The 19,761-nt window shown below is 40.3% G+C and overlaps 1 protein-coding gene across 1 annotated transcript; it reads right to left on the reverse strand.

The window, feature by feature from the left end:
- Positions 1–3,692: 3,692 nt before the first annotated feature.
- Positions 3,693–4,637, reverse strand: foxb1a (forkhead box B1a; the record flags this gene model as incomplete). Its single annotated transcript, XM_080737299.1, has 1 exon — positions 3,693–4,637. The coding sequence occupies one exon, from the start codon at positions 4,635–4,637 to the stop codon at positions 3,693–3,695; it is 945 nt and encodes a 314-aa protein (XP_080593425.1).
- Between the last annotated feature and the right edge of the window lie 15,124 nt (positions 4,638–19,761).

The raw sequence follows: 19,761 nt of genomic DNA on the forward strand, positions 1-19,761 counted from the left end.
ACTACAACACTGTGGCTTTACACGTGGTCTATATTTCATGCCCTGCCTAAGATGACCTTTTTCTTTGTGTAAGTAGAACATAGTTGAAGGCACAAGGACAGTGTACACTGGTATTACACAACTAAGTTCACGTTGGAGTTAAGCCTAATTAATTAACAGAATAACTGTATAAGATCTAAGAAGAAACACATAAATATATTTTTACATGAAAACAAATACAATCTTTGTATTTATTTTTTAATGTAGTTTCAATTATTGACTGTCCAATGGTGCATTAGAGAGATTTCCTGAGGTTATCCTAATATTGCTGGAATTGCACACTATAGTGGTAGTCACAATTATAATATGGACACTGCTCAGAGAAAATAATGCTTTCCAGCCTATTATTAAATCCAATGCGAAGCACAGTATGTTAGGTGAAAGTGGAACGCTAAGCAGTAACAGAGGAGTGATATATATTTTAAAGGACTGACCTATGTGCTTCGCCTCAAGCACAGGGCTGTGTCTCTGCACCCTTCTTGTTGAACTACACATCACCTGTAACACTATTGTTCCATTAGTATTATCCTCAGTGCTAACTTAACTCAGAGGTTGTAAACCACATCATCCACATGGACCCGTAAGGGTCCCTTCGGGTCCCATTTGTTGTAAGAGTTTGTACACTCTTTAGTTAAATTTCCACAAAGGATTTTTCTGTGCATGCACCGAGAAGTTCAAAGAAAAGAGACTTGATCTTTGCTTCCCTTTTCCAGAGACAGCTGAAGGTGTTTATGTGTTCAGGCGGATTTACGATAAAATGTGGAGTGTTTATTTAACCCGGAAAGTATTAGAATGTACTGCAAAGGTCCAGAGTAAATTTATGGAATTAACCCTAAGGGTCAATATATCTACACTTTTAGTTAAATTAACACTCTGGATTCTGTTGCATGCAGGTGCATGACACCAGTCACACCACACACCCTAAAACTCTGGCATTTTACCAAACCCTTGTTTTTCCTGCATTTGTCAAATGAAGGAAAAACAAAGATGCTACCTTTTTTTTAAGAACATGTGCTGTACCAGTCAATAAGGTACAGGATGATCAGAAGTTGCTTTTTATGGCCAAAGTTCCATCATTAGATTAAGATTGCCTTGTATTACACAAAATGTACCAATTTATAATACTTGATTACAAAGATTTTGTTCTCTAAGTGTGTAATCTTCATCATGGGTGTTTTGTTATCATCAGTGCAATACCAAGGCAACACATTGGACCCTTGTGGTTTTGTGTACAAATTAATTCACTCAAAAATGAGTTAACTGCATCAAGATAATCCTATAGTGAATTCATGTCATTTGCATGTTGTCCATTGGGCGAGATGCTACTTTAATTTTCAGTGATAGGCTATACTATATTCTGTTAAAGTTTTTTTTTAATTATAACATGTATTATCTGCTATTTAAAATAAAATAAAACTCAATGGCTAAATTGTTAAATGTATTTGTCACGAGTAGACAAAATCACAATTTCAAATGAAGGCTTGAAACTATTGCAACTTCAACACATTTAATCACCCATGAGTCAATACACATACAAATGCACAATGTTAAAAAAGAAAGAAAAGAAAAAGCTAACACTGGTTTACAAACAGTCCAAGGGGGAGGGGTGGATTTAAATTCCAATAGGGTCTTGTAACTGGTTTCCTAGTTCCCCAGTCAGCAATGTGTTTGTGAAAAAACAGTCCTTTTTGTCTCCTTGAGAAAAGGCTAAATCTACATTGGTGGCCTAGTCTAAGTTTGCAATTCTTTGCACTTTCAATTCGAGTGAATGGAGGAGAATGAAGTGGCTGGAGAGCCTTTATTTGATCTACTCTATTGCATAAAGTGAGGGAATTCTAATGTGGGCTATTTGTTTAATACCTCGAGATGCATGGCTGTTGCTTTCTGAGAAGATGAAGGAACGCTATATTATGTTTGGAAACGAGAACAAATGCGAGAATGTTAAAAATGCAACTAATAATTGTGGAATAAAAAAATAAATAAAGTAAAAAAATAAAAAAAGTAAAAAATAAAACCATTTGTGCCAAAAGATTGGAAACACTTGTTGTTAGGCCACAAGTTCTCCTGATTAATACATGTTTTTTGGGGGAAAAGACAAGATTGATATTTGGAAAGAAATACTTCTCAGTAGCCTCTATTATTTCTTTATTAAGAGGCTTGATAAAAAAATAAAAAATAAATCTAGGCTACATATGGCCTACAGCCGCGGTGTCATGATTAATTTAGACATAGCCCCCCGCGCTATATGGCTTGGCCTACGTGTTGCTTCTCTAAATGTTTATTGTTGGGCTTAATTGTGTATAGCCTACGAGTTGATGAATGAGGCTGGTTGTGTGCGCTGTGACCGCGGCAGCAACTCCGTGCATCCTAATGGCCTGTGTGCACGATCCATTGCTGTCCCCGTGCGCGCTTCTCTTGCACGCATGCAGCCGTGGTGCTCGGGCTTGCAGCTCTAACTTCTGTCTGTGTGAAAGATTATCTTGAAACTATAAAAACAATGATTAAACTGATTTGTATTTGAACTGAATTCTATTGGATTACCATCGAATTATTTCTTTAAAAAAACGCATGCCTGTAAATAAAAGGCAAACAGAATATAATAATAATAATAATATGCCTATAGAAAATATCCAAAAACATTTGATTGTTTACTTCATTTTTAATGAGAAAATATTTTGATGACCAGTTTTTTTTCTTCTTCTTCAATTCAATTCAATGCAGACTATTTGCACACTTTTCAAAAGCACGCATGCTTGCAAAAATGAACAAACAAACAAAACAAACAGCACCAACACAAATTCGGAATGCATGCTTTTTCTTTACCAAAAAACAGAAACGTAGTACAAATTTACAGCATCTTGATATACACATGGTCACCACAGCTTTTAAATTAAATGCTTCACAGAACATTTTCTGGAAAATAGATATCTAAAACATGGAACTAAAAAGTGCATTTTACAACATTTCAATAATCACGTATTTCTGCGGTATTCACATCTTGCATTTTGAGAGGACGTTTGACAATACTAACTTTTCAATTTTGAAAAAAAAAAAGTTTTCATAAATTCGGATTGCTTGCTGTTTCACACGGATGAACAAATCTAACCCTATGCCCTATTTGGTATAGCCTACCCTTAACCACCATTAATTCCATCATTTAAAAACAAACAAAGTCCTAACAGTTTGCCTTGTATTTTGACATTACAATGGTCACATCATTGAAATGGTGCAAAAACGAGTCATCCTATATTCCTTAAAAAAAAGTCTATCGTGGGAATTGCAAGCACTTCTTTGAAATAATAATTGATAACCAACAAAACCAGATTTCAATATCCTTCCAGTGGCTCAACAGTCATATTTGACACTGAACTGAAAAATAGAACTATCAAATAATTTATATTTTGTGAAGAGCAATATTTTCGCTACGCAATTCTGTGCTGGACCCTATATATATATTTATATATATCACACAATTAAAGCAACACATTCAGTACATGTACAAATGACTCAATATGCAACTCAACTTCTTGCCTTGGTCGCAGCCATATTTGTCCGACGACAAGAAAATAAAAACTTTGGGATTGGTAAAGGGCCCAACGGTAAGATGAGCCTACAGTTCATGTATTGGAACAAGTTCGTATTAAACAGGTCGGTCAGTGGACCGCCACCAGCGTAGAGGGGTTTGTCAGAGTCTCGCTCGGGGTCGCGGGGCTGCTTTGGCTCGTCGCTGTCTGCGGGGACGTCGGGCTCAGAGACTGCGGAGAGTTTGATAGAAACGCGGGGATGTGCGGCGGTAGCGCCGAGAAGCCGCCCATGGAGGTCGGGGTGGGCTTGATGGGCAAGGGGATGGCCGGTAGGGACTGTCCCCCGTGGCACAGGGACTTGAGGGGCACGCCGTAGGCACTGTAATCGCCATGGCTGGCCATGGAGATCGGGGCCGACGTGTCGATCATGCTGGTGTTGTACATGTGGGGCCAGGCGGTGGTCAGCTGGTTGTGGATGGGATAGCCGGCGGACATGGACTGCATGGTGGAGAAGGCCAGGCTCCCCGGGACCTTGTACTCTCTGGCGATGATGTTCTCGATGGCGAACGGGTGCTTGAACGTCGACGACTGGGACACTCCGAGGTTGTAGCTGGACATCTGGGGGAGGTGCGTGCCGGTGGCCGCATGCAGGGCCGACAGTCTTAGTTTGGCTTGTTGCTGGAGGTAATGGGCAGCGTCGGAGGGCTTGCTCTGGGCCAGGTGCTCGGACGCCATCATCAGCACTTTGAAGCGCTTGCGGCGCCTCAGGAAACTTCCGTTCTCGAACATGTCCCCGCAGCTGGGGTGCAGTGCCCAAAAGCTGCCCTTACCTGGCTGGTCTGGGCGCCGCGGGATCTTGATGAAGCAGTCGTTGAAGGACAGGTTGTGTCGCAAGGAGTTCTGCCACCGCTGGGTGTTCTCCCGGTAGTACGGGAACCTATCCATGATGAACTTGTAAATTTCACTTAAAGGGAGCATCTTCTCCGGGCAGCTTTGGATGGCCATGGCAGTCAGGGAGATGTAGGAGTACGGCGGCTTCTGGTCGCTGTAGGTGTTCCTCCCTGGACGAGGCATCCTCGGATGTATTTGTTTTTACAAACAAAAAAAGTTAAAATTGAATCTCCCTTTAATTCCTTGAGGAAAACGTGTCACGCTTCTTGGGACGTTCCGCGTTCACTGAATGCACGCCGAGCGAGCGGGCGCAGCGGAAAAAGTATGTTGCGTAAAAATAGTCGTCGGTGGCGGTGCTGCTGCCGGTTGAGAGTCTCTCGAGTTCGCAAACTGTCGGACACGGTGCACATTTAAAGGACGAAGTGCTGCGAGTCTTTTTCCCTCACAAAGTAAGTCAGCTTGTCCCGCTAGCAGAATTCAATGGGCTTCATCTCTCTGCGTCCTTGATAAGACGAGCTAAGTGGACGCCTCCATGTCCTTCCTCTCTAACCATCTGATAGTTTTATGTGGTGACATGAGCAGAAAAGACCCCTGTAGAGGCGCTCCATTAATGTGCCACCTCTTTGCTATCACATGACAATCGCCTTGGGAGGAGGGGGCTGCGAGAAAGGCATAATCTGGTTTCATTTACACCTATTTACATGGACACCTTGGGCCAATAGAAATCATTTCCATTTGAAGACAGAAAAAGGGGGTGAAAAGGCTCGGCAACCGGAATTGAACTGCGATGTCACTCAGTGTGTGAAGGTATGCGTTAACTTCTTCTACTGTAAAGGGACTTTAGGCTAATACGCAGCAATTCACACATTTACACCGAATACGCAAATGGCTGTTTAATTGCACGCATAGTATATTGTGACTATAATAGGCCTAATTGATATCCATTTGTTATAATATTAGCTTTATGGGATAAATATTGTTTTAAAAAAATGTATGCATTGCTATTTAGTATAGGATTTTTTTTAATTATAAAGATCAGATCCAATTCATGTTCAAGTCCAGCGTCTTAATTAATATCTACAAATATTAATAATATTAACTCAGTAAACTAGCATAAATAATATGTGAACAAATACGGGCTATTTACGTGTTATCCCCCTTTAATATATTGTTTACGAGATACAAATGCCCGGGAAAATACATGCGGATAGTTGATGAGTTGACCATCATTTTTCCCCTCGGCTAATTTCAGCCTCTAGCTGAGCAAAGGAAGCCGACTATATAAAAACATCAACACAATGCAAACAACGCTGTTCAAACTCAAACTTCATGAGGCAATCAATGCTATTGTGTTTATGTAAAGAAGATTGAAAAGTACTTCAGAAATGCAAATAAACCCTTTAGGGTGGTGCGGGGAAAACTGTATAAAATATCCATAAGTCAATTATATGAATGTGAAAACCAAATGGGAGCCTATTTGGAGCTGTGGCCATTCAAGCTTTTGGCCAGCGCGCACCAAGGGCCACCTTTCCGCTTGGAGGGTTCGCAATGCGGGGACCACACACACGCACACAGATTTGCTCATAATTTATGCTAATTTCCCTCCATAAATCCACAATACACCCCATCACCAGTCTGACGGATTACGAATAGAATCGCCTTGCAAGGGACGCTATTGTCGAATCAGTCCACAGCTATTTTTGATCCAGAGATCGAATAGACTTCTTTTTTTAAAAGAAATATGGAGATTTATTTAAGCATATTTTCAAAAGGATGGAATTCGCTGAGGAAAAAAATAAATCCAATAGTCTATTCTATACAGTTTCCCCATACACATTAACTGGAAAAGTACAACTTCCGCAGGGGAAGTCAATTCCATGCTTAGCATGAGTTTTTCTTTCATTAGTTTGTTTTTCTCTCCGAGGAGCTTTCCTGAACACCTGTCATTCCCTGTTTGTGTTCCGTTGAAAAGGTTGTGTGCACGAGGAAGTGGTCCAGGGTGGGCAACCCATGCACCATGCACCGAGGATAATGACAATTATCAAATATATGACATATGGATTATTCAGACTCTGTAACCATGCAGCCACCGTGATGGTATAATCTATTCGTTTCGCTGACATTTAGGTGTCTACATGCGTAATTAGCAGTCAAACCCTTTATGGTAGCCTATAGTTCACATTTACCACTGCATTGCCCCATATGTGTGATATGTTAAATTAAAGTTTACGTCTACGAGATTCAAATGGATTGATTGTTGATATAGCTACTTTAATAGGCCTGCATGCGCTCGTCAAACAAACACTAATAAATGCAACCAACCATTGTAACTGCAAGAACATTACATCCTGTTTGTTCGTTGGATTTTTAACTATATCATTGTGTTCTTTAATTAAAGGAAATACTTCACCAACAACTCGCACGACCACCAGTATCATTCCTCCTATATTTCGTGCGCCTGGTGCGCTGCCATGCAAATTGGGCTGTGTAGCTATTGCAAGTTAACCGTTAACCAACTGAGAGCCAGCACTGCATATTTCTGGCTCACCGACAGCGTGGCTTTTTGCTCTTCAGGGTTATGGGATATTGGTGGGGCCTTTTGTCCCCCCGGCCGAGGCACACTGAAAATACCACCATGACTCTGAATGTGAATAGAGGCTCTGGGCTGCTCCCAAACTCCCCGAGTTCAAGCAGCAGTAGATCAACTATGCGCTATGTTTGGTCATTTGTAGAAGACGAACAAAGGTTGGGATAAGCCAAATTGCATTGCACTTGTGAACCGAGCCCTGGTCTGAAGTATCCTTTACAGACGGGGACCAAGAACAATTTTGTGTGAGGCCGAAAAAGAAGGGAAAACAAAAGCACTTTCTGAAACATCTTAAAGTAGAGTAGTGAGGCGTGACATTCCCAGGGTGACGGGACACAAAGGCTGAGGTCATGGGGATGAAAAAGAGAATCAAACAGCTACTTTCACACGTCTGCCCTCGACTGCTGCACGGTGGCAACAATAGGAAACAAATGTTGTTAAAAGAGGATCGATTCCATTCTAAAGCAGCGAATGATAGCCAAACAATATTGTCACACTGAATCAAGTTGAGATATGCTGCCACCCAGACCTATATGGACCAGAATGAACGGGGGGGGGGAAGCTGCAAGTCCATGGAGCAATGGAAACAAATTGAAGTGTATATGTATATGGATATGCATAAACAAACAAAAAAATAATGCACATCACAACTGTAAGCCTATATTTCCATGAGCGAACCGATTAAAACATAAACGAGCAAATCAAATGCAATGAATGCAAGATTGACATATGCTATTAACACAGTGCTATAGTCTAATATTGCAACAATTAAATAGGTTTACAACCTGGAGTGAATTATAGCCGATTTAGTTATGTGGGTCTATCTTATGACTAGGCCTAGACGGCTATCCACGTGCAGGTCACTTCCAGGGTTCCTTTCCCCTCAGGTTGCTGTGGCACCTCAGCAGCACCCAGTGGCGTCAGTTCAGAAAAAGCTAAGGTATGGCAACATGACTGGTGTCTTGCACGCGCGTGAGTCATGTTGCCATATAGCAACAGGAACAATGAAAAGTCCAGTTTATTATTTCCCCCTGTAGCCAAGGTATGGCTGCTGCCATAGCTTGCCATACCCAATTGACGCCTCTGGCAGCACCTGCGCCAAACTAACGAATAAACACAGTAGGATATGTGAAACTGCCATTTTCAACCTGCAAGGCACGTAGAAAACGAGCATAATATGCCATTTTTGATGTTCTTTCACCTGTTTTACTGCACATATTATAGGCATGCATATTGCCCATTGGAGAGCTGATTAAAAAAAACACCATAAACTTTCCGTGATGGTCCTGATATTAAAGCACACGCTCCATGATGTGAGTGATCCGGAGAGAACGCAGGTAACCATACTTAGGTCCTAATTCTTCCACCAATAGGCCTATGCTTCTAATTAAGTCCATAGTGGGTTTTAGCCCCCAGAGATATTTTACGGTGCAATTAAGGACGCGCTGATGATAAGGTATGAATATTCAGGAGAATGACAATTAATTAGCAGACAGAGGGCTCTCACAAGAGCCACCTCAATGGCGGGTAAATTTAGCCTACGATGGAATATTCACACCTACTTAAATGCCATCTCAAACTGGCATCTAGAATATGAATATATCACTGACTGCAAAAATCAGCTAATATATAACGTCGTTGTCGGGTGGAAACCTTGTATGTCCAAAACCGTTTGTTTTGTATTTACCATTTTTAAAATGATTTAAACTAGTGAAAACAGCCGATCTACAAGCACACAACGCCACTTAGCGAAAAAAAATTAAAATGTGAAACTTGGAGGTTTCTGCCCGACAGTGACGATAAAATAACATAAAAATATGTTTTTTCTGACGTAGGCCTATAGGCTACAGAAAACTGATTTGGAATTAACTGGATAAAGGGGCACACGGTGTCAGATAATGGATTTTCCATGTGATCTTATTTTATTTATTTAGCCAAAGAGGCAGGCTTAGTGCTGATGTCGCCTACTCATTATTTTCTGGATGACATCAGAGAGAGTACCTGGTTAGAACACCTCGGGGCATTTAGAACATATGCTAGGATTATGCTTAATGGTCTAATTACATAAATTAGGCATTCATTATATGGCACATCAGCTGTAACAGATATCTCTATTGTAGGCCTACGTGGGCAGGGCAATTTAATTCAATTTGTCAACGAACATTTCCATCAAAAAAGAAAAAAAGAAAAAATTACAATAGAGAGGAAAACGTGATAAAATAGGAATAGTAGCCTAATAATAAAAGTGAAGTGGATTTAAGATTCATATAAAATATGTCATACAGGGCGAGGTCTCATTTGGTGACCACATTATTTTAAGTGACTATAATGAAATAGCCTGCTAATAATGCTTTGACAAAACACTCAAACTGTTAGAATGATGAGGGAAACAGAAAGGTAATTTCTGTGTGTGACCATGAGGTGGTGACATGGGTCTACAATTACCAAGTTCTTTTTGTGTTATTATATTAGAAGTTTTGAGTTACCCAGTATAGCCTATATGTGGGTTCAAGATGATTCCACAGTTCATGAGACCATAATTTCAGTAAAGAAATATGACTAAGTAAATAAGTAAATTTTAGTGTTTTATTTTATGTCTGACTGGTTTATTCGTTTTATTGTAATTCTTAATAAAAAAAGAAACAATATTTAAATATGGCAGAATTGGATTGGTGTGTGTGTGTGTGTGTGTGTGTGTGTGTGTGTGTGTGTGTGTGTGTGTGTGTGTGTGTGTGCGTGCGTGCGTGCGTGCGTGCGTGCGTGCGTGCGTGCGTGCGTGCGTGTGTGTGTGCGCATCTGTGTGTGTGCATGCGTGCAATTAATAACTATTACTTCTTTCCTTTAACTCTATTACTTCTTTCTTTAATCCACACATATCGTTTATTGTGTGGCCCTATAGCGTGGCGGCCGTGGCCCTATATTGCACCGTCCATCCATCCATCCATCCATCCATCCATCCATCTTCAACCACTTATCCAGAGGTAGCAGTGCTCTTTATAATTATGGGGTTTGCAGACAATTCAGCATCATGCACTGTGCCAGCAAATAACATGGGCCAGATAGCTTAGAGACCCATGCTGTCCTCTCTCTCTGAGTGAGTGTGTGTGTGTGTGTGTGTGTGTGTGTGTGTGTGTGTGTGTGTGTGTGTGTGTGTGTGTGTGTGTGTGTGTGTGTGTGTGTGTGTGTGTGTGTGCGCGCGTGTGTGCAAGTGCGCGCGTGTGTGTGTGTGTGTGTGTGTGCGTGCGTGCATTCGTGTGTACATCTTTGTTTGAATAATAATTCAGTAATACAGTAATATGTATATGTATGTATATATATATATATATATATATATATATATATATATATATATACATACAGTATATACGGTATACACACACACACACGCGCGCGCACACACACACACACACACACACACACACACACACACACACACACACACACACACACACACACACACACACACACACACACACACACACGTAATAATTATACACACATACAGTATACACAATATAGAGTATACAGAGTGTATATATCCTCTTTGCCCTACCCTTGTGCGTGCACAGTGTGTGTACGGGTCTACGAGCGTGTTTGCCTGTCTATTATTGGAGTGTTTAGTTTTTTTCTTTTTTCTATTTTAGAAAGGGGGAGGGGAAGTGGGCTTTCCCCAGTTCATTGACTCCATATGGTGAGAAACAGCAGGACTGATGAGTGTACTACCTGAGGTCCATGTTTGTGCTGCCAACTGCAACCAGCACAGAGGCCCCTGACCCCCTGCATAATTCATTACAGACAAGGCAGCAAGCACCTCATTCTCTTTAGCTTTTGTGACAGATGACTCCATAATACACATCATCCTACAAAACGTACATGAAAGTTCCTCGGCCGCTCTCTGACAAGACGTACAAGGGTGAAAGATAAATCCTCCTTTGTGAGCTTGTAGATCGGCTATTTGGGGGTGGGGGGGGGGGGGGGGGGGGGGTGGCATGGTATGACAGATTATAAATAATAGTACAGAGCTAAAAAAAAAGGCCATACTAATATATGATAAGACTGCATATTCGTATAATAAAAATGAGGAGAGAAAAGAGAATAAGAATATGAAAAAAAACAGTTCATTTCTGTCAAAAGAATGCGGGGAACCTTTCAATTATACCATGTATAATGCCCGACCAGTTCGATGTGAACGTGGAAATATTCATTTATATATTGTTTAAGGTGAGAGAATAATGTAATATTGAGCGACGCCAGATCATGTTATATTAAGAACAGACTCAACAGAGGAGTGAACTTTCACCATGAAGCAAAAAGATAAAAGGTCCATTATGCAAAAAAACTGCATGAATTAACATAGCACAATCAGATACAGAGCGCTATCTTTCACAGATGATGAAAATGAGATGGTAGGCTTTGAAATGGATAATGGTGGATCTGTACATCTGAACAATGAAGAAAGGATCAGAGAATGGAACTATTGCTGGAGATGGGGTATTAAAGTAAGATATCTTTTTTTTTTTTGGGGGGGGGGGGGGGATTTGACACAAGGTGGTATGAGGTACTCACTACTCAATGCAATCAAGAGTTTTTAAACTTTTTATTAAACTCGGAGAGTGCACAACAGGTCTGTTTGGGACGTGTCATCATCATCATTCAATCATTTTGTAAGGATCCAGCTTACACAATAGAACAGAAGAATAGATACAGTTTATTACCAAATCAAATCAAACACCTAGCACTGTAAAATCTGGTCTGTCAATTTCATTGCCTACCCTTACGGGTCAACCTTTGCACTCACTGGAGCGTACAAACAAAATAGTTCCAAGACATAATGTCAGCCTGTGAGGGGGCGGACAAACGAAAGGTCTTCTGTTGTAGATAGTTAAAAGGTTTGTCTTGGCATTGAGCAGCCGCTTAAAATGTTTTTGTTGCAGCTGACCCTCCTTGCCACTGTTCATTTTTCTCTGACAATCCGCAGACTCGCTGGGAAAAAGCGACCTGATCTCATAGGATATAGAGCGGCTTTGACATGTGAGCCACTGGCTCCTGAGTGATGCCCATGCAATGGTACAGTATCACTATAGCCTAGTCAGTAACTAACTCATATATCACTATATCCTTCTTTCGTGCTCACATACAAAACTTTCTCTCTCTCACACACGCATGCACGCACGCACGCACGCACGCACGCACGCACCCTATACATTTTACCACACTCCCAGACAGGGAGTGTGGTAAAACACTGGATCAATAACTGAACCCATTAATACAGTACACAACCTCACACATTCATACTTGTTGGTTCAACCCATGTCCCCTATGTGTTTATTTACAGTTTTTTTTTGGCAAGAAGAAGTTATGACTTAACAACAGCTCAAAGGTAGCTCAGTGTGAATTGTTATGCTCTGGTTGTTTGCATGAAATATGGACAATAAATCTCTGGGTTCGGATTAGCTACTGTACATAATTTCCCCCAATAGAGGCATGTCCTATGCAATGCCACTAATAATATGCATTCCCTTTGGAGTATGTGTAAGGACAACTGAAGCAAGTGTAACAGAGATCCTTTGTGTGTGTGTGTGTGTGTGTGTGTGTGTGTGTGTGTGTGTGTGTGTGTGTGTGTGTGTGTGTGTGTGTGTGTGTGTGTGTGTGTGTGTGTGTGTGTGTGTGTGTGTGTGTTTGTGTGTGTGTGTGTGCGTGGGTGGCACAGTCCTTTGTGTGGCTTGTGCTTATCCAGACCGTGGCAGTGATCAGAACACACTTAACCAACTGGGACCAAATGAGGGGCATTTTGCTCCGACTTTCATGTAATCCATCTGGGAAATGCTCGCTCTCAAGAGGACGGGCCACCAAATCCAAAGATCAGAACAACACCATAACAATACAATTGTTTACAACACTCATAAACAACATAATAACACAAGGCTGATGTTAGGGACAACCAAAGGGAAGGTTGCTTCACAACAAAGGGTTGGCAAAATATAATCCATTCAGGGAGACCCCCAGTTGTCTATATGGAAAAGAGCGACAAACTTATAGGGTACACATTTGAAGCATCTCTTCCTGACCTACATCTCCAAAGAGCCTTTTGTTTTGTTTAGTGACAACTGCAGCACCAGAATGGAATATTGCTCTTGGTCTCACTTCCAATTTGCATTTACAAGACTCCCCTTGGTCGCTCACAGGTGAGTAATACAATGAGTAATCAGCACCTGCCACATATATTGAAATACTTTCATTAGGGTATGATTTATACTGCTGTAAGATTAACAACATTTGCATTGTTAAGCGTAAACCATAAATCACGATACCTTTTAAAGAGCAATACAAACAGGCAAGCGTGTGTACAGTGGCGTCAGTTAAAAAAAAGCTAAGGTATGGCAACATGACTGGTGTCTTGCGCGCGAGCATGATACATTTATTTTAAGAAGTACATTGTATTTTTCCCCCTACGGTTTCTTGGCGTGGATATAGCAGCCTGGAACGGTTGTTCAAGTGCAGCTAAACTTGGCAGGTTAGTAAACGTGCCACAATTAACAATAATGCATTGCACCTGTTCAGCTGACCTGCAGAACCTGGGAATATACCATTCTGTCAAGATGGGGAGAATAGAAGTGTGGATAATAGAATTATAATACCTTGTTAAAGTGACCATTTTGTTAAATTTTGCATTTGTAGTTATTTTACTGTAATTTAACAACTAGCACAGATAGACAAAGAGACATTCATGGATTTATGTTTAAAAGTAACTTTTATTTCCCCCCCTGGACCCAGGGTATGGCAGCTGCATACCCCTGCCATACCCAATTGACGCCCCTGCTTGTGTGGTGCGCTGTTCTTTAGATGGTTGACCAGCCGTGGTTGCCTCCTGCACAAAGGTAATATGCATGACATATTTCCAGGCACTAATTCATTTGTTTAATAATAGGGAGCGAGAGCTAACCTGAAAACAGGGGCGCAGAGAGGAAAACATAATGGTCCTTTTAATCCATGGCTAATCAAAGGGCACAGGAGGCATCCCCACGGAAGGGTTCTTTTCATATCAATTAAAGACAAGACTTGAATATTTGGGTGTCTTTAAAAGCACGCTCATAACATATTGGGCACAGCACAGATTCAACATCATTATTCCACAAGATTGCTGTGACACTGCGCTCGGTGCGAGGACAGAACCCTGTGCCGACTGCCAAGGACCTGGGGAGTCATGGCTGATATCTGGAGGAAATTATGTATTTGTGTGCCTGAAATCCTGTTGATTAAGGGTTCTTCAAGTGTTATTGTGGCTGAAATACAAGGGGATTTACTTTTGAAGGGTAGTAGTGATACAAACGTGATGAACAGTGCCGCCGATTATCAGACCCTTAAGAGCCTTCACTTGAAATGATTACTGTTGACTCCGACCTGCTCTGGAGCAACTACTTTGGGTATAACAAAACATTTGCATTAAAGATAGGCGTCACGCAGGAACTGCATTATGCACAAGAAAAGAGAATCGAGAGCTGCCTTTCTGAATATCAAGCAAATTGCATGCAGTCGAGGTTCAATCTCTTGTAAAGTAATGATGGGAAAAAAACACAGCTAAGATTTGTATAAAATGTCAAGTACCGCTGGATAGCAGAACCCCAAAAATTGCTTTCTGTCACAGCTACTGCACTATGGGCATAGACTTAGAATTTAGAGCCTCATCAAATAGGGAGATGTTCAATTCCCCTGCCTGATCTAAAGCTATTACAATCCCAAATAATTAGCTTTCAACAGCCTGTTGTCTTGACAACCAAGGTACAAAAATGAACTGCAATATTCTTCAACGATAGACAGACACAGGGGGCACATTGGTAAGCCAATTTACCATATTCACATGGAAGTATTACATGAAAGCAAAACGGCCGCTATGTGCATAATTATCAATGTTGTTGTATCTAATACTTTTCAGCATTTTTAAAGCTTCTAAATCGGATTAAAATTGGACAGTTTAGAGGATGATACAGTGTACTGCAATGCACTGCAGCACAAAGTGTGTTACAGACACACTCAACGGTATGAATCAAGGCCCTTAACAATGCCAACAAATGGGTTTCCTACAAACACAGCAAGACAGTATGTTGGCCACTATGTACACTATGTACAAATCATAGTGTAGCGTAGCCAAAGTGTTCATTATGTGTCTAATTATGTGTCTAATATGCCTTATTGTGAGGTGCACTTGTCACATGTACCAGATGTTGTTTGATGTACAGCACAGTGTCTGGTGCAAACGCCCCCCTGGTGTGCAACATGCCTACTATGACTGGTTGGCCTTTAACCAACCAGTTGGCCTTTAACCCTATTTTATACTATGTTGTAACAGTGTCACAATAAACAACTAAAATAGTCCATTTTGCAAACACAAAGCATGTCGCATTGCCATGAGGTGTGAGCTTGTAGATCTTCTATTTCTGCTATTTTTGACAATGAAAATGTTGTTTTTGTTTGAGTAGTTAAGTTATACTACCAACATTGCTGTGAGCAGGGTTCCCACACATTTTACCAATTCATTTCCAAAACATTTCCAAAACTTGTCCAGAATATTTAACCCAATTTCCAATACTATATAACAATAATTCAGCTCAATAATGAGTCCTATGTGCAATGCCCAAAGACAGGTAGTGTATGCCAGTGGTTCTCAACCTTTTCAGGCCGTGACCCCCGAAATAATCATATTTGAACTGGGAACCCCGGCACCCTGACGAGCACTAAGAGTTGAGGAATTTTGTATAACATGGTTTTATTATGAAAATAGCAGATCTACATGCTCACAACGCCTCGCGTTGCGAGGCGTTGTGAGCATGTAGATCGGCTATTTTCACACTTTCTCCCTCTAATATTTGACAACTTGGCCAATGTTTAATTTGTCATTTCAGACTGAGGTATAATTATTTTCCAGGACCTTCCAGGACCCTTGATCAATTTCAAAACTTTTCCAGTACTGGAAAATATTTTTCTAATTTCAAAATATTTCCAGGAATTTCATGACCGTGGGAACCCTCTGTGAGTCTTTGAGGGGAGCATCTGAATTCACGATCACAATGTTATTTTTTCTAATGTTTTTGTCAACACAGTGTGCGATGGCTTATCACTTGATGTAGCTTTCCACTTCCTGTGAGGAATTTAGTATGAAGACTCTCTTCACTTCTAAATTCCCCACTTGCCTTTGTTGATATAAAAATGCTAAGATGATACAAAGGCTCTCAAGCCTTTGGGGATGGCACAAGTTTACTCGCTTTACAGAACCTCATTGAGAACAATGCTAATGTTTGTAAATTGATTCAAATTAACCAAATAAACTGCTAATTAACAGGCTAATTACAAAAATAAGCTTGATTATTGGAGGAGTGGAATTCAGTTAATTGCTTGGGTGATTAATTTCCATGTTAAGTACTGCAGTCCATATTGAGCTGTCACAAAACAGTAATCACTGAACATGAAGGGGACTGCAGGGCCTTTGTGATATAGTTACTATAGCCTACCTTCAATTCTTGCACACATTAAATCATTTTACATTTAAGTGGGACCATATGTACTTGTCAAGGGTTTTAAGACATCTGATTAGCACTGCAGTGCACACACATATCGTCGTTGTCGGGTGGAAACCTTGTATGTCCAAAACCGTTTGATTTGTATTTATCATTTTTAAAATGATTTAAACTAGTGAAAACAGCCGATCTACAAGCACACAACGCCTCACGCCGCGAGGCGTTGTGTGCTTGTAGATCTGCTGTTTTCACTACTTTTGTGCGACGGCCTTCTATGATGAAGCAGGGCTTCACTTTGCGAAAAAATGTACACATTTGAAACTTGGAGATACAAGGTTTCTGCCCGACAGTGACGATATATGGGACATAGAAGAAACATCTCTGGATCTAACACAGTAATGTTTTATTGGTCTAACGTTCAGTTGATATCTCATAGATGCTGTTTAATTTGTCTAACTTTCAGTTAAGATCAGAAAGCCAGGCATCCTTCAATATAATGTCAAAGTAAACACTCAACAATATTACCTCACAAACAACTGTCAGTATCACTAGTATGACGCCCTAAGGGCGAGAAGCGACCTCGCCCTAAGGGCGAGGTTGCACTGAGACCACATGAGACTGACATGATACAGATGTGCAATTTCCAAACTTCACATGTCCTGCCATTATTGGCAAGACAGTAGATTTTCAGGGGATTTGCAGAACATTGAGCTTGTAGATCAGCTAGTTTTGCTATGACCTTCTCTGAGTTTAAGTTTAAATCTAACTATGAAGGAGGATTCTGCTTTTCAATGTGGTTTCTTGACATTTGCGAGTTTTTGCCAAAATACGCACCATTCTCCATCAAAATTAGAAAGGCAAAACAGGGAAACCAGTGGAAAAAAATGCATTATCAGGAAAAGAGCAGTAAATACCGAAGAGTTGAAACGGCACATGTGTATGTTCATATATGGGAATACCACATATGAGCTTAATATTGATGACATCAGGGATCTCCATATATGGGCATAAAAGGGACAAGGACGGCCATATATGGAGTGTGATGGGCTTAACCCATTTAGACCTAACCTATAGAATAGGGCTAAATCAGAAATTAGCCTACAAAACAAATATGTTGCTACATACTGTACATGTACTGTAAGCCCCTCCCAAACAGCAAAATGTGTTCCCGGCCTGAATGGGTTAATATTGATGACATCAGGGATCTCCATGTATGGGCATAAAAGGGAAAAGGACGGCCATGGAGCGTGACATGAGGCTGACTGACTGACTGACTGACTGACTGACTGACTGACTGACTGACTGACTCACATGAGGCAGAGGTTTTATACCGACTCCTCCCTACGTTTGCAAATACACCTGAGACCTGGTAAGTGTTTTCATTATTACCAATCACTAAACTAAATGTCTTGTTTTAAGGAAGATTATGAAAGACAGCTGCTGTTTGGATTGCAGCAAAAGTATTTAGTGAAAGTTATGACTTATATGCAATCATCACTATGTTTATGTCATTATATGTGATCAACAAACTCCTACAGCCGTTAAACTAACTCAGGTAATATGGCCTATTAAAGTCAGACCAATAAAAACATTTAATCTTGAGCGTCAACATGATTAATTGTGCACTAAAATCCATGTGAGACCTTCAAGTCATTGGGGCAGTGAAAAGGCATTTTGCATTTCAGCATAACTGGCACCAGGACAAGCAGTTAAGTGAGACTACCCATGCAACAGTACGAATATCAAATTAATAATTAGTCATGTAATTTCTCCCCAGGAATTACTATCCCTCAAACTGGTCGGTGAGTTTAATTATTAGCAGGCTTTTTGTTTCCATGTCCCTCTCATTACTGTCAGAGTTGATGTAACGTAAACTTCATTAAAAATTAAAGCAAGAGTCTTAATTACGAGGCTACACTGACTGAAGTTAGAATTAGCCAACTCAGTGATGTGCAAATGAGAGCATTATTTAAGAAACATGCTGGAAGTAGTTATGCTAATTTGAAGAGTTCACAGTAGCAGACCTTTTCACTTGCAGTTGCATATTCATTAAACACACTATGCAAATTTAATGTAGCAGTCTTAGTAATGCCTTGTTAATTTATTCAGATTTATTGAGTACGACTTGTAAAAAGTACCAATTTAATTACCCTATCTCCTTGGAAGGCAGGGGGATATGGCCAAGGTTTTAAACTGTGTAAATCAGGATTAGTGTGGTTTGATGAAGAAGGAAAAAAAGGGAATGAAAGGACACCGTCATTAATAGCTATATGTGCTTGAAAGACATATTGATTTACTTAAGATGCAATCAGAGTGAAAATCTTTAAAGTGCACTGGGCCAGCCAAAAGGAAAGGAAAGTAAAGACAGTCAGAACATGTAATGTCATGGTTACGTTGGATAAGCTCTGATGTATACTTTATTGCCAGTCTACAGCGGGATGTTTGTGGGCGGCCCACAGAGACTGGTAAACACTTCATGTCATATACTGTTAGGCATCAGCTGCGTTCCTTTCCAAACAGGGTTAGTGGCTTTTGGAACAGATGTTACTTGCATAACTCTAATGCAGTGGCGTTTACAATTATAACGCCATTGCTGAGAGACACTTATTTAATTGTGTAACATCACAATGATATGAGTTTGGTGCATTTTGACAGTAAAGAAAAACAACTGCTTTGTTTGTAAGGAGATTAAATATTTGATTGGTACCATGAACCATGTCATAATTAAGGAACAGCTAACATTTATAAAAGCTTCATTATACATTTAAATATCACTGAATGTTAAGAGTATAACCTAAGGAGCTAGGCTATGGAAACACAATTTTCATAATTGAAACAACTTTTATTTGTAAAATGATGATAATAAACGTGATGATGAGCCTTCTAAATGTGCCATTTCTGCTGTGATACGGTTGTTATGAATATTGAGTGAGATAATCAAAATCTCACAATCGCAGATACTAGATATAATAGAAAACTGTTTGCAAGGTTCAATGTAAGTATAGTAAACACAAACAAACAAACAGCGATACACATTGCAGCTAAAAGCCTACTGTCTTGGCCCACATCCAATTGTAAAGATATGCTGAACAAAGATACAGCAGCAGCGTTGGCAAATATTCTGTATTCAATCAATGTAAATATTCCTAAATCAACAAAGTGTGTCAGTCACCATTGAATTTAGGCATGGGCCAATTAATACAATAAC

The sequence above is a fragment of the Nannobrachium achirus genome (genome assembly GCF_963921795.1).
Source record: "Nannobrachium achirus genome assembly, chromosome: 11".
NCBI classification, from domain to species: domain Eukaryota; kingdom Metazoa; phylum Chordata; class Actinopteri; order Myctophiformes; family Myctophidae; genus Nannobrachium; species Nannobrachium achirus.